Source organism: Leptinotarsa decemlineata, unplaced genomic scaffold (genome assembly GCF_025532065.1).
Source record: "Leptinotarsa decemlineata unplaced genomic scaffold, Ldec_3_MD MMD2_tig00000008_RagTag_RagTag, whole genome shotgun sequence".
NCBI lineage: Eukaryota > Metazoa > Arthropoda > Insecta > Coleoptera > Chrysomelidae > Leptinotarsa > Leptinotarsa decemlineata.
In genome coordinates, this window is record NW_027412537.1 from 5,125,630 (window position 1) to 5,139,469 (window position 13,840).

At 32.9% G+C, this 13,840-nt stretch overlaps 1 protein-coding gene across 1 annotated transcript in view; it reads left to right on the top strand.

Annotated features, from left to right (window-relative positions):
- Tbc1d8-9 (TBC1 domain family member 8/9) overlaps positions 1–13,840 on the top strand; it is a 31,448-nt gene that overhangs the window by 1,949 nt on the left and 15,659 nt on the right. Inside the window, exons 5-11 of the mRNA XM_074170901.1 lie at positions 159–255; positions 7,841–8,104; positions 8,192–8,248; positions 8,297–8,501; positions 8,565–8,782; positions 11,374–11,648; positions 11,718–11,948. Of these exons, the coding sequence (XP_074027002.1) occupies positions 159–255; positions 7,841–8,104; positions 8,192–8,248; positions 8,297–8,501; positions 8,565–8,782; positions 11,374–11,648; positions 11,718–11,948 (1,347 nt within the window). The remainder of the gene's footprint in view (positions 1–158; positions 256–7,840; positions 8,105–8,191; positions 8,249–8,296; positions 8,502–8,564; positions 8,783–11,373; positions 11,649–11,717; positions 11,949–13,840) is intronic.

Sequence of the window (13,840 nt, forward strand, 5' to 3'; positions counted from 1 at the left end):
ACCTACATAATATGGTACCGATCATTTTGGTATTCTGAATTTATTCAGACTGATTCTCTTTATTGGTATCTTATATTGGTTGCAGCAAAATCGAGTACAAAAATATTACTCATTTCAATTGTGCCAATGAATCTTTCCATATTTTTTTTATATTCCAGATGAAGATACTACATCTTTCAAGGTGAAATCTCAAAAGTTCCAGAGATTATTTGACTTGCCAGCAGATGAAAAACTTGTGAATTATTATTCATGCAGGTGAGAATTTAAAGCTCTAAACTTTATCTAATCAAACATGTCTCTGAATATACATAAAAAACCACATTTTTTGCATAAAGATGCAGAAGAAGAAAGCCAAAGTCTTTCTTTCACAAAAATTAATCTCTCCTAAATATATACCCCATTTAATTTATCTGAAGGCAATATAGTTTAAATTAAAATGGGGTATATTTTCAGAAGAGATTAATTTTCAGGAAAGAAATATTTTGGCTTTCTAGTCCTCCATCTTTTCAGAAAAAATGTGGAAAACTTCTAAAGAAGCAATTTTACGGCGAAACACATGTTTCATTTTTGTAAAACTATACAGTGAAAATCCCAACGTAAAGTGTTTTTTAATACATTCTAATATATTCTGTTTTTATTCTTCAAGAGGGGCTTTATGTCCAAAGCAAAACTTTGTGCTTTCATTTATAGTTTACCCTCAGCAGGTATATTTATTTCTGAAATACTTTATCTCTTGGATAAATCACATTGAATCAAACATACTGTAGAAGAAGTTTTCAATCATAATCTCTGGTCCTATATTTTCATCCTGATCCTATTGTGAATTTAAGTCCTCCTGAAGTATATTTACACAAGTCATAACCTAATAATAACAAAGTTGGCTTTGTGTACTTCACATTTCAATAATTCAATATATTAATTTTGCCCTACTACATTGTTGTATAAGTTTTCAATGTCATTGGCGTTTATTTCATTCACCTGAAGCTGATATCTGTTATAATGAAGTTTCAAACTGTAAATATTAATTGGATAGAATTTTTAGATTCTAATAAAACTAAACCAAAAATAGTTCCAATTCTATTTTCAACTCATCAACTAGTCATAGTAACAAGCAAATAAATAATTTTGTAATTCAATTTCTAAATTCTACTCAACATGTATTTTCAAGAAGTTTTTCTTGGTGTTTCAACAATCAACTGAAAACATTATCATAAAATTTTTCAAAATAATTTCCTTGTTTGGTTTTTTATAGTATGTTTTTCATACTTCCTGTGAAAATGAAAACTGAATCATTTCTACATTTGGATGTTTATTCAATGGAATGATTCAGACTTTCAATTACTCATTTTTTCACGTTCATATTACACGTTCTAATGTCTGTTTTTGTTTGAATAAAAATAATGAAAATAAAGAGGTCATTGACATCTTTGGCATCATGTGACCCTACAAGGTTAAGATGAAAATACATTTTCAAGACTTTTTTGGAAAATGGATAATAGTCAAAATTTTGTGATTCTTTTATATCCAACATGCAAACTTTTTTATTACTTAACCTTCTAACTTGTCAATAATGATCACTAAATACTACATTAAGTTCTGAAATGCAATTGTAGAACAGATGGAACTCATTCGAGATAAAATAACTTGAAAAAGAACTTTGAGACGAGATTTCATAGAGAGAATATAAGGCAATGATAGCTATTTCATTCATTATATGACATGGAGTAACACCTTCACTGGACAGTTTACAAAACCGCAACACTTGTATGAAAACACTAACGGAAGCTATTCTATAGCGAGACACATGTTGCGGTTTTGAATTCATGGTTGAACTGATGTTCTTCTTTGATTAAATGAGTGGCATATTTGGAATTTATTCCTCCATTCTGGAAACTATTTCTGTGTTCCTTTGTGCGGGCTTTCAACGTTCTTTCAGTTTGACCTGTATATAACATCAGACATGACCAACCTGATAATTTATACACTGTCAATTTTCTGAAACTGAACTTTTATCTTTGTTATTCTTAATGTGCATGCCTAATTTGTTGTTGGTTTTGAAAGCAATATTTACACCTTTGTTGTGCAGAAAATTTGAAATATTTGTAGTGGGTTGGCTTAAGCAGGTTAAAGTTCTATAACTTTCATCCTTATCTCTTCGAAATGGGTAAAAAATAAATGGTCATTGTACCACTCAGAATTGACCGTTTTACGTTGCTCAAGCAGAAAAATGGCCACATGACCCATTCGACCAAAGAAACAGGCGACCATTTGCTTCTCTGTGCTTCTTCCACGAACAACTTTTGATGGATTTAGCTCGTCTTTCAATAACTACACGATTTTATACATGTCATTCGAAGCACTACGGTCGAACTTTTCAATCATTTCCTTATACCACTTGAGGTGAGTTTTTTTCTCGAGCAATTAATAATTTATGAGGTATCCAACGAGAACAATTTTTTTACAACTAAGTGGAACTAATTTGCAAGGATGCCTCTATCTCACAATATGTCACATGACAATCTTGCATTATCAGTTTACGCACTGCATCGATATTTTGTGGAACAACAACCGATTTTGGACGACTGTGACCTAACTACGACCACGATTGAATTCACATACCAGCAATATACCGTGGTTTTTAATGGTGCTTTATTCTTGTTCAGATAATTCACGTGGAAAGTTGTGAAAAATAACCCAAGGAAAACTTTCTCTTGAAATTTCCATGTTTTTGTCAAATTGATTCTTTTAACTCGCTGTAAACAAAACAAATAGCACTTGTACATCAAAACGTTGTACTTTTATATTAAAAAAATGTCAAACTTTATTATGGTGTTGCCACATTTTACCCATTGATTATAATGTTGCCAGTTCCCGAAATAGTACCCCATAGTACGATTTATGTTATTTTTTGTTTTGTTTTATGAAATAATATTAAATACGATATTTTTTTTTATTATATACGAAAATTCAAAAGAAAATTGCTCATCTACCTTCTTCTCTTCAGATTAGACTGAATAGGTATAAGATGGAAAATTACTAGTGCAACTACTAAAATTCACAAATATGAAATTACATAGGAACTTTTTTGAAACTATAAAAGAAATAAATGTATCAAATGTGAAATATTCTAAAGCTGAATGTTCAAGTGGAAAGAAATATAATTGTAAAGTAATTAATAATTATAATATGCTAAGATAATGAATTATCATTCCGGCCTTGAGTATCACTTATTTCATTAGGGGCTTGTTTGTTTTTTGCTTATCTATGTGTCTACTTTTTAATCTTGAATAATCTTAGTATGTAATTCAGTTGAGTTTTTTGTTGACAGAAATTATAGATTGACAAAACACTAAACTTGCAACTGCAAGTAATTACCTTATTTGTTCTTCAACGTTTTTCAAACGTTGATAAAAAATTTAAATATGACAAACATTGAGCATAATATATGAGTATTGTCATGGTTTTATGAATACACACAGTTTAAATATTTCTGAATTGGAGTTATTTAATCAAGAAACTTTACTATACGAAGTCATATGCAGATACTCGGACTGTCGGAAGACAGTGTGTGTCGTCTCTGTTTGGAAAATGATGGAACAGCAGAGCATATACTTTGTGACTGCCCCGCTGGGGACTGAATAAGATTTAGAGACCAAAGAGGTTTAGTGGTGGTAAGAATACGGCTCTGCCTAAACCTAAGGTGGTAAGAATACGGCCATGTGGCAAGAACTCTTGATAAACAGTGAGCAAAATCTCGACATTTGATCGAACTTGGCGTGCTTTTTCTGGTCTTGGCTCTCCTGGTCTTTCTCATTGGGACCATTGGACTTTGGTTTCGATCTCATAACCATATACCCATGATTCGTCACCAGTTATGGCTCTTTTGAGCAAATCTGGATCGTCGTTGACGTCATTCAACAATTCCTTGGCGATGCTCATTCTCAGTAACTTCTCTAATAGTGATTTGACTATTCTCCATAACAATTTTCTTTACTTTCTCCACATTTCCATCTGTTGTTAATATGCTGGGGCGTCCAGGGCGATCGTCGTCATTCACATCTTCTCGACCTTCTGCGAAAAGCTTGTACCACTCGTAAATATGTTTCATGGCTCAGAGTGCAATCACCGTATGCCACTGTCAACATTTCGAGAGTTTTTGAGCACTCAATTTCAGTTTTTACCCAAAATTTGATGCAAATTCTCTGAACCATTTTTTTGATAGCAGAAAATCGCCTAACACGCAAAACACTTCTAACGTTCATGCCTCTCACCACAAACTAAACATGCTAAACAGCTGAAACTGTGAACATATGTTTGAGACGAATGTACCAACATAAAAAAATCGCCAATCGATTGTACGTAGCCCGCGAAATTTGAACATTCACCTCGTATGTTTATATCAGGGGTCGGCAAGTAGTTTTAGATGGGGTCCGGATACTATGGGAAAATTTTAACTAGGTCCAGAAAAAAACAACTGATAATTAAGTGCTACCTATGTATTATTTTACTTTCAAGTCAAATTCTGAATTATAAAACACAAGGCCTAAAATTAATGTGAGAAATTACACCGACGGTCTTGAGCCAGTTTTTTATAGTTTGGTTTTCGAGAGGAACAGCAAATTCGAAGCGTGTCTTCTAGGTGGGCATCCGTTAATCTCGAACAATATTTGTTTTTCAAAAACTTCATCTTTAAGAAAGATGTTTCACATACGTATGTCGAGCCAAACGTAGTACGGCAATTTTCATATTTTTCTGGGACACGTTTGGTCCAAAATTCTTCAGTGGATACCATTTTATGTGCAAAGACACATCTTCTTTCAAATCAATTATCTCTATTTGAAGTGAAGGCTTTGATACTTTTAACAACTTGGCAGTCATATATCTCCATTCTGCCGCTACATCATCTTCAAATGACGAATTTTTTCTTCAGAGTTCTTTTTATAAATTCTTGTCTTGCAATATATTTTGTCCAGCTCGCGACGAAAAGTAGACATGTTTTGTATCAGATCACATATTAATTTTAATTTTCTTGTATCTCTTTAGTTTAAAGATATTATTTCAATTAATGAAGGTATATACTTCATCTACGTATCAGTTTGTATTTGGTATACAACATATTACAAAATTTGGCGGTCCGAGGTTCAACCATTCGCGGTCCGCCTGCTGACCGTTGGTTTATATGATTATCAAAACAAAGTAGATAAATTAATTTTTATCTTCGCTCTAAAATAAAATCTCTACATGTATATTGCCATATTCAATTCAATTACCACAAATTTACATGTGGTTTATTGCTCAATTAAAATCATTATTATTCAATGAAAATAACTGAAAATACTAACTATTTCACTGCCAACTAGGTAGCTTGTTCCGGATGTATATGAATATTAGATTAGCTGCATTTCCAAATATTTTTCAAGATTTTCATCCAGACAATAACAATAAAACAGCCTTAATGTTGGGGAATCATCTTGGAATTAATTTGGAATCTATTAGTGCTTCTTTGACATTAGTAGTGCTTCTTTGAAATAACTTGTTATGATTTCCCATAGAACCGAAAAGAATTTTGGTTATGGACCTGCCATAATTTCGATTAGTACAGGAGCTAGCAATGTTTGGAAAACAAGAATTTTAGAACAGTTGATTTTTTTGATATGCTGGCTTTCTTGCTCTTTCGGTTAGAGTCCGGGCTACCTGGCTGGTGGTAGTGGTTGCGTTTATTAATGCGCATCTTACCTGGACAGGTAAAAATCCTCAACTTCGAGAGAATTTTTAAAGCGTAATTTTTTATTATTTGCCTTCAGATAAATCCACCAGACGTCAATTTTTTATTGCCAGACATTTTTATTGTTGTTAATTTTGTGCCATATGCAATTTTTTATTTTTTTTAAATAAAAAATTCGAAGTATTTTTGAATGTCTGTAATTTTTATATTATGTTCTTTAAACATTAAATAATCTAAAATGAATTTGCCAGACGTTAATTCGATTGTTAAGTATTGAATATAAATAAAAAAGTAATGAAAAGTATTGCGGTATAATGTTTGTGGTTAGAGAGAGACAGTTCAAAGTGCAAGAGAGATAGAAAGCGACGGCAGCGTATCGGCTAGTGTATAACAGAAAATTTTAAGAATGAGACAGGAAATGATTGCAAAAATACATTACTTACACCTGTTCTTGTAATTACAAGTTGGAATGAAAACATTTTAACATAAAAATGAAAATATAATTAAAATAAGAATAAATTGAAAAGAATGGAATGAAAACTATATCAAAGAAGGTTCAACAATTACATATTTTAATTAAAAAAGTACTGATTATTACACGTGAATTACAAATATATAATGCAAAGTTTCAGTTTCTTTTTTAAATTATAATTTCTTCAGTCTATAACAGTGTCATAAAAAAGGAGGCATCTTCATAATCATCATCATCATCTTCCCTCTCACTGTCAGAATTATTTATATCATCGTCTTGGGAATTGTCATTGTCTTCCACTATTCCATCATATGTAACAAAAAAAATAAAATTACTGTAATTGTTTTTGTTCGTTATGTAATAATTCAGTTTTTATTGATTTATGTTCTATTCAATACTTACTTTGAATAATAACATATGTAACTGTGGAAGGTAATTGCTCTCCCACAAACCAGACAAAATCTTATTTATCATCGGATATTGTGTGATGAATTAAACTCGAAGCACTAACCTCACCTACGATTTCACTGTTTATGTTTCCCGCAATAGTTTCACTAACATTTGTTGGTGTAATTAATGGCAACGTATGTGAAATAGATTTACTGATACTATCTATTTCAGTCGATGGATCACGGTATTTTGCCACTGAAGCTGTAAAACTTCTGTAACATTGTCTGTGATATCCATCTGTTTCATTTATTTCAGTAGGCAACTCGATGTCACTGTACTTCACTTTATATTTTAAACGTATATTCAAAACTTCCTGGCATTTCTTCAGTTTATCAACCACGAAAAATATGATTTTATTTTTGAGTCCTTTACAGAAAACACATTTCATTTCATCACTGGCCATTGTAACAAAATTAATAAATAAAACATCACAAATAACGAAAACACAAAACAAACATGTGACTTTAGACTGACGCCATGTTCTCCATTTGCCAATGCGCTGCCGTAGTTTCTATCTGACTTGCACTTTAAACTGTCTCTCTTTAACCACAAGCATTACACCCCAATACTTTTCATTACTTTTTTATTTATATTTAATACTCAACAATCGAATTAACGTCTGGCAAATTCATATTAGATTATTTTATGTTAAAAGAACATATTATAAAAATTACAGACATTCAAAAATACTTTGAATGTTTTATTTATAAAAAATAAAAAATCGCGTATGGAACAAAATTAACAACAATAAAAATGTCTAGCAATAAAAAATTAACGTCTTGTGGATCTATCTAAAGGCAAATAATTGAAAATTACGCTTTGAAAATTCTCTTAAAGTTAAGGATTTTTACCTGTGCAGGTAAGATGCGCATTAATAAACGCAACCACTACCGCCAGCCAGGTAGCCCGGACTCTAATCGAAGGAGCAAGAAAGACAGCATATCAAAAAACCAACTGTTCTGAAATTTTTTTTCGAAAACGTTGCTAGCTCCTATACTAAATCTTTAAATGCGATTTATTCCTTCTGCATAGATTTTTTTCTAATAATCCAGATATCAAGAAATACATCTGAGAAACATTTCACATACATTTTAAATGTATATAAATACTTAGTATGACAATATGTCTTGACAATCGCTCATATATTATGAGGTTTTTTAAACTAGTGCTCCTTCAAAGAATTATACTTTCAGTTTCTGGAAAGGAAAGTTACCTCGTCAAGGGTGGCTGTATCTATCTCTGAATCATTGTTGCTTTCACGCCTTCATTCTGGGACTCGATACCAAGGAGTGCATACGTTGGTCAGAAGTTACCAGTTTAACCAAGAAAAACAGTCTCATTTTACCTGATTCCATACAGATATGCACACGAGAAAAAGAGTACAATTTCAGTATGTTCTTGAGTCGGAATGAAACATTTGCTCTCATGGAACAACTAGTTGATATAGCTATGAAAAGGTAATCTGTACACAGGGTACGATACAAAGTTTCTATGTATTATTCCGCAAGGTGATTTTTTTCATGTGACATTATTTTGTGTTGTAGGCTGATTGACGATAAGAAAAGCTACAGTGAGGACAAAGAATTGCTCAACAAACTAAGGTATGAAATAAACTTGTTTCTTCCGCATAATGAAATATATGTTTTCAGTAAAAATGTTCCAAAGAAAGCTTCCTTCTTGAAACGAGATTTGGATGCGAGAGCTCAGTCTGAAGCATACAGGCTGATGTTTAGGTTACCCTCTATAGAAAAATTAGACGGCTCTATTGATTGTACCTTACTTACTCCCTACAATAAAAAACATGTCAGCGGAAGATTGTTCCTGTCACAAAACTACATATGCTTTGAAAGTAGGGTCAGTATCTGTTGAAAAATAGCTGGAATTGTTACTTTTGTAACACTGGAATATTACTTTCAGGTAAAAGCTCAGGTTAGCCTTGTGATACCATTACGAGATGTTGGTTTAGTAGAAAAAATTGAAACAAATGTCTCAAATCAATCATTGGATAAAGCTATTATTATTTCAACAGGGGATGAACTGAACAAAACTAATTTCATCTTTGCTCAAATTCTTGACAGGGATTTTCTTGTGGAAAAAATATCTGAACTGTTATCGAAAACCCAAGGGTATATAAGGTAATGTAACTTACTCCACTGAAAGTTATTTCAACAAATCAGGATTTTCATCATATTGGTAAATCTCGAAAATTTTAATTTCACTGAACACCTAGTTAATTGGGCTAGAATAACATTTACTTGCTGTATGCAACAAGACATAATCTGAGATTGTAAAATTAAGGTATATAATAGTATCTTCAGGCATATCCTCAATTTATAATATTTGCAGGTGATTTAAATATTCACACACTTATTAAATTTCACAACGTTCAAAAAATCATAGACAGAACAAATTACTTATACAGCTACCGGCCTGAGTCATGGAAGAAATTGTATTGTATCTTCACAAGTTTCACTATTTAAAATGTGTTTATGCAATTTACTTTTAAACTCCATTACTAACTGAATAAATTCCTAAATTTGGATGTTTACGGCTTGAATAATCTAACAGACTGATAACATATTTCTACACATCTACTGCACATCTTGAAGGAAGAGCTTCTCATCGGCCATGACATAGTCCGGCAGCTGTATTATGGGTCTGTTAAAAACTGCAAGAAGACTAGAAAAATCAGCAACAAAACCATTTCATAGACTTTAGTTCATTAAGATTAATTAGACAAGTTAATAATAACAGGCATCTAGATGCCTACGAGAGGGTAGAAATAAGGAAACATAATGATATTATGAATAACGATGGTGGACCCATACCTAATAGTATACTACATAGCTTCTTGAAATAATATTTTAATTATCAGATTCACCTGACTATTACATAAGGCAACATTTAAAATTAATTTAAGACACAGGTACTTAGAAGATGTATTATATGATAAATAAGGATAACATTGTACGTATATTTAGTTTAATCCACCTGTTGAAGATGATCACTTGATGATCGAAACACGTGTCAAAGTGTTAAAATAACGGTTTGGTGTTTTGATAAAACTCCAGTAATATTCCATGTTTGGAGTACAAACTGAATAGGAAAAAGTGATATTCATATAATTCAATATTCATATGTAAATAGTTATTTCGAAAGTATTTTTTCTTTCATGTAATTCAATGTTTATGTGAAAGTAGTTCTTTCAGGATAACTTTTTTTCCAGTTTATTTCAGAAAGTGACTTCTATGCATGATGTACACATCTTTGTAAAGAGTTTATTTTTATCTTACTTGCTTTTTTCTGTCGTTAGGAAGTTCATCACATTTTTTTTTAAATTAAAGATGGAGAAGTGAATGCCATAAGCTTTTTCCCAAAAACCTATATCTCCCAAAACTATACCTCTTTCGATTTAAATATGAAATTAATAAATCAATTTCAAGTATCGTGCTCGAGTCGAAAATAAACATGTAACTAAGCTGGTAACATATACTGATCTCATAACTAGGACTCATGAATGACAGTGACTTTAAATAGAATGAGCCAGTAGACATACTCTACACGACATGGGAGAGAGTTCATTCGACAATGTAGTAGTTTGAACTGATCAAATTTCTGAGTGGTGTTCTATAAATGGCCCGCTGCTAAATTCTGCTAAATCTCAAATGCTCAACTTTGTTACTGAAAATACAACAATTGATAAAAGCTATTTGGTTAGATTAAATAATGAGACTTTACATCAAGTTAATTGTACTAAATTCTTAGGTGTTGATATTGATAATATACTCAATTGGAAGTTCCATGTTGATAGTGTCAAAACTGAAGCTCAGTAAGCATATATATTTACTTCGTCGGTTAAAACAAACAGTCTCTCTTAATGTTCTCAAGCTTTTACACCACAGTTTAATTCAGTCAGTGATTTCCTATGGTCTTGAACAGTGGGGCTTATCAGCTAAAGCTGATGAAGTTTTTGTTATTCAGAAAAAAGTAATCAGAATTCTGGCTGGTGCATCTTCAAGTGAACACTGCAGGCCATTATTCATTCGTTATGTAGTTTATTAACAATGCCTAGTTTGTATATCTACCAAACACTGATATATAAAAAACAATATTTCAATTATTCCTAGAAATGAGAAAATCCATGAACATTTCACCAGAAATAACTCTCAACTACATCAGCCTTATAGTAGATTGACAGTATCAAAGAATCACTCCATGTGCATTTGGGTTAAGCTATATAATAAGCTTAGTGAGGACATTAAATCCTCAAATATCAATGTCTTTAAAAGGCGACTCAAGATTTTTCTATTGCAAAAAGCATACTACTCTGTGGATGAGTATCTCCTTGAATCCCAATTTGATTGTATCTTATTAACTTTTTTATGTATGTATCCTCTTTAATATCACTGGAGTTTTTTCCCAACCCCAAATCGTTATTTTTAACACCTCGACACGTGTTTCGATCACCAAGTGATCATCTTCAAAGAGGAAGATTAAAGTTTTAACACGTGTCGAGGTGTTAAAAATAACGATTTGGTGTTGGGAAAAAACTCCAGTATTATTCGTTACTACACCAAAGGTTCCAAACAGTGCATCATAAGTATGTTTTATATTGATTTTTGTCTGATGTGATTGTGAAGGAAAACTTATTCAATAAAAGTTTGATTGATTGATTTTATCTAACAAGATAGCATCAGTCGATGATGAATGAATTCTTTCTATTCAGGCATGACTTGAACGAAAAGCCTAATTCAAGTGGAGACGGGCAAAAATTAAAAGTGGATAACCAGTGGAGATGTCAGCAAGCTTTAATGAAAGTGTTCCCTTTGAGCCCAATTCCGGATGTAAATAGAAAGCAAGTGCACAAGGCGAGGCAATGGGAGGAACACTTCAACGTATATGGCAGAGGTATTTCTATGTATAGAACCACGGAAGTCGCCACGCTTGTTTTGCAAGGAGTACCAGATCATTTGAGGATGGATATATGGATGTCTTTCTCAGGTGAGACAAAATAATGTGACAAAACAAAGATGATTATTCTCATTATCCCCTCTTCTGTGCCTATTTCAGGTGCAGCAAACGAAAAAGCTTCCCATCCGGGATATTACAAAAATCTTGTAGGAAAAGCTCTCGTTCAACAGTCAACAGCAAATGATGAGATCGAACGAGATCTTCACCGTTCCCTGCCCGAACATCCTGCCTTTCAAAGTCCGATCGGTATAGATGCTTTAAGAAGAGTTCTTTGCGCTTATGCGCTTCATAATCCTAGCATAGGTTACTGTCAAGCAATGAATATTGTTGGTAAGTACATTGTGTGTTTAAGATAATGGTAATAATCGGCTTCATTCATTGACAAGAGTAGGTTAGGTTAGGTCCAAAGTGAGTGGGTCTATTCGACCCTCCAACGCAACCCGTAAGGGTTTATTGTGGCTCACACCTATTCACACTCAACCGAACTCTAAAAACCTGATTCAATCCTCAGCGGGGCAGGCACATAATATGTGCTCTGCTGTTTCATCATTTTCCAAACAGAGGCGACACACACACTGTCTTCCGACAGTCCAAGTCTCTGCATATGATGATTCAAATGACAGTGACCTGTAAGAAGGCCTGTTAGACATCGTAGTTCTCCCTACTGTAGTCCAACAAATGTTTGGTATCAAGCTTCGGAGGGTGAATAAACGCCTTGGAGTGAGCCAATCCTGGAAGATTCTGCCAGAAGTCCATGAATCTTCTTGTCATCCAGGTGTTCAATCTTTGTTTGGTCCGAAAGTCTGAAAGCACTTACATAATATCTTATTCTTCATTTATTTTTATTCTGTTCGTATTTATTCTGTTATTATTTTGTCCTCAATATAAAATGTATTCATACCAAATTTGTGGTATTAATTTAAGACTCATAAAGCACTTGGGAATGTGATTCGAATAAAAAAATCATCAATAATGTCCAACCTAGATGGTCAGTAATAGCCACTTTATTGTCCCAAATAAAGTGAAATTAGAAATATGATAGTAACAAACCTTAGTGCCGCTCAGAAAATTTGAACACGGTCGAGCAGTAAAGTCTGTCAAATTTTAACGCTTCTGCAGTGGTTGCTGCCCAAAATACGGAGTAAGAATTACAGAATCGGATTGATGTTGAGACTGGAACTTGATGAAATTTATGCTAGATTGTCATGGTTATTTAAAATTTGAAACCCGTTTTCCATGAAACACTTGTAATTTGTTATACAAAAGATTATATTCTCTTCTAATAATTTTATCACCTCAAAGTTTTCATATCGTCCTATCACAATCTTGGAATACATCGAGGACAGGATGGGAATAATACATCGCTGGTATCACATATTTTCCTACGTGAAAATCCTGAGGATGTAATGCCATATCATTACTTGGGACGTCCTACAATACTCCGCTGTGATGAAATTGGGATATCAGTATCCTACGGGAAAATCCTGAGAATGTAATGCCATATCATTACTTGGGACGTCCTACAATACTCCGCTGTGATGAAATTGGGATATCATTAAAATCTAACCTAGAAATGAACAAAACATATCCCAATGCCATCCAGCTACAAGGGCTGTATTATAATATCCTGTTAATATTTATGGGATTCTTAACGAGAATTTCTGCGGTACAAATGGATGATCCAATTGGAATATCCCAACGAAATGGTTTGCTATCTGGGAAAAAATACACTATGCATTTCGTTGTGGTGCCATCTCATGTAGTTCCAGAGAAATCAATTGTGAGTAGGCTGAGTGAGAATTGTGGGGCATTCATCAGTTCAGGGGCGGGCGGCGATTTCTGGATAGCTTCGTTGACGGTAGATTTTCAAACTCGTCTCCGAATTCAGAATGAAGAACATTGAAACTAATTTTCAAATCAGTTTTTCTTGTGTTGATTACGTTATCATGACAATCAGGACGATCTTAGAATATTCTTCAAAGGTTGTCATACTGTTTTGCACGAGATCACACTCAATAAAAATAAGGTAACTATTTTGAACCACTTAGGTTTATTGATGAGAAATTTATGTTTTTATGCATCGTAATGTATCTGATTGAATTTTGTAATATAATACAAAGAAATATAATTGTTCATTTATCACGATTTATAAACTCTCCAAATATATAGGTATATAGGTATAGAATTATTTCTGGATAAGAAGTAAATATATGCGGTAATTA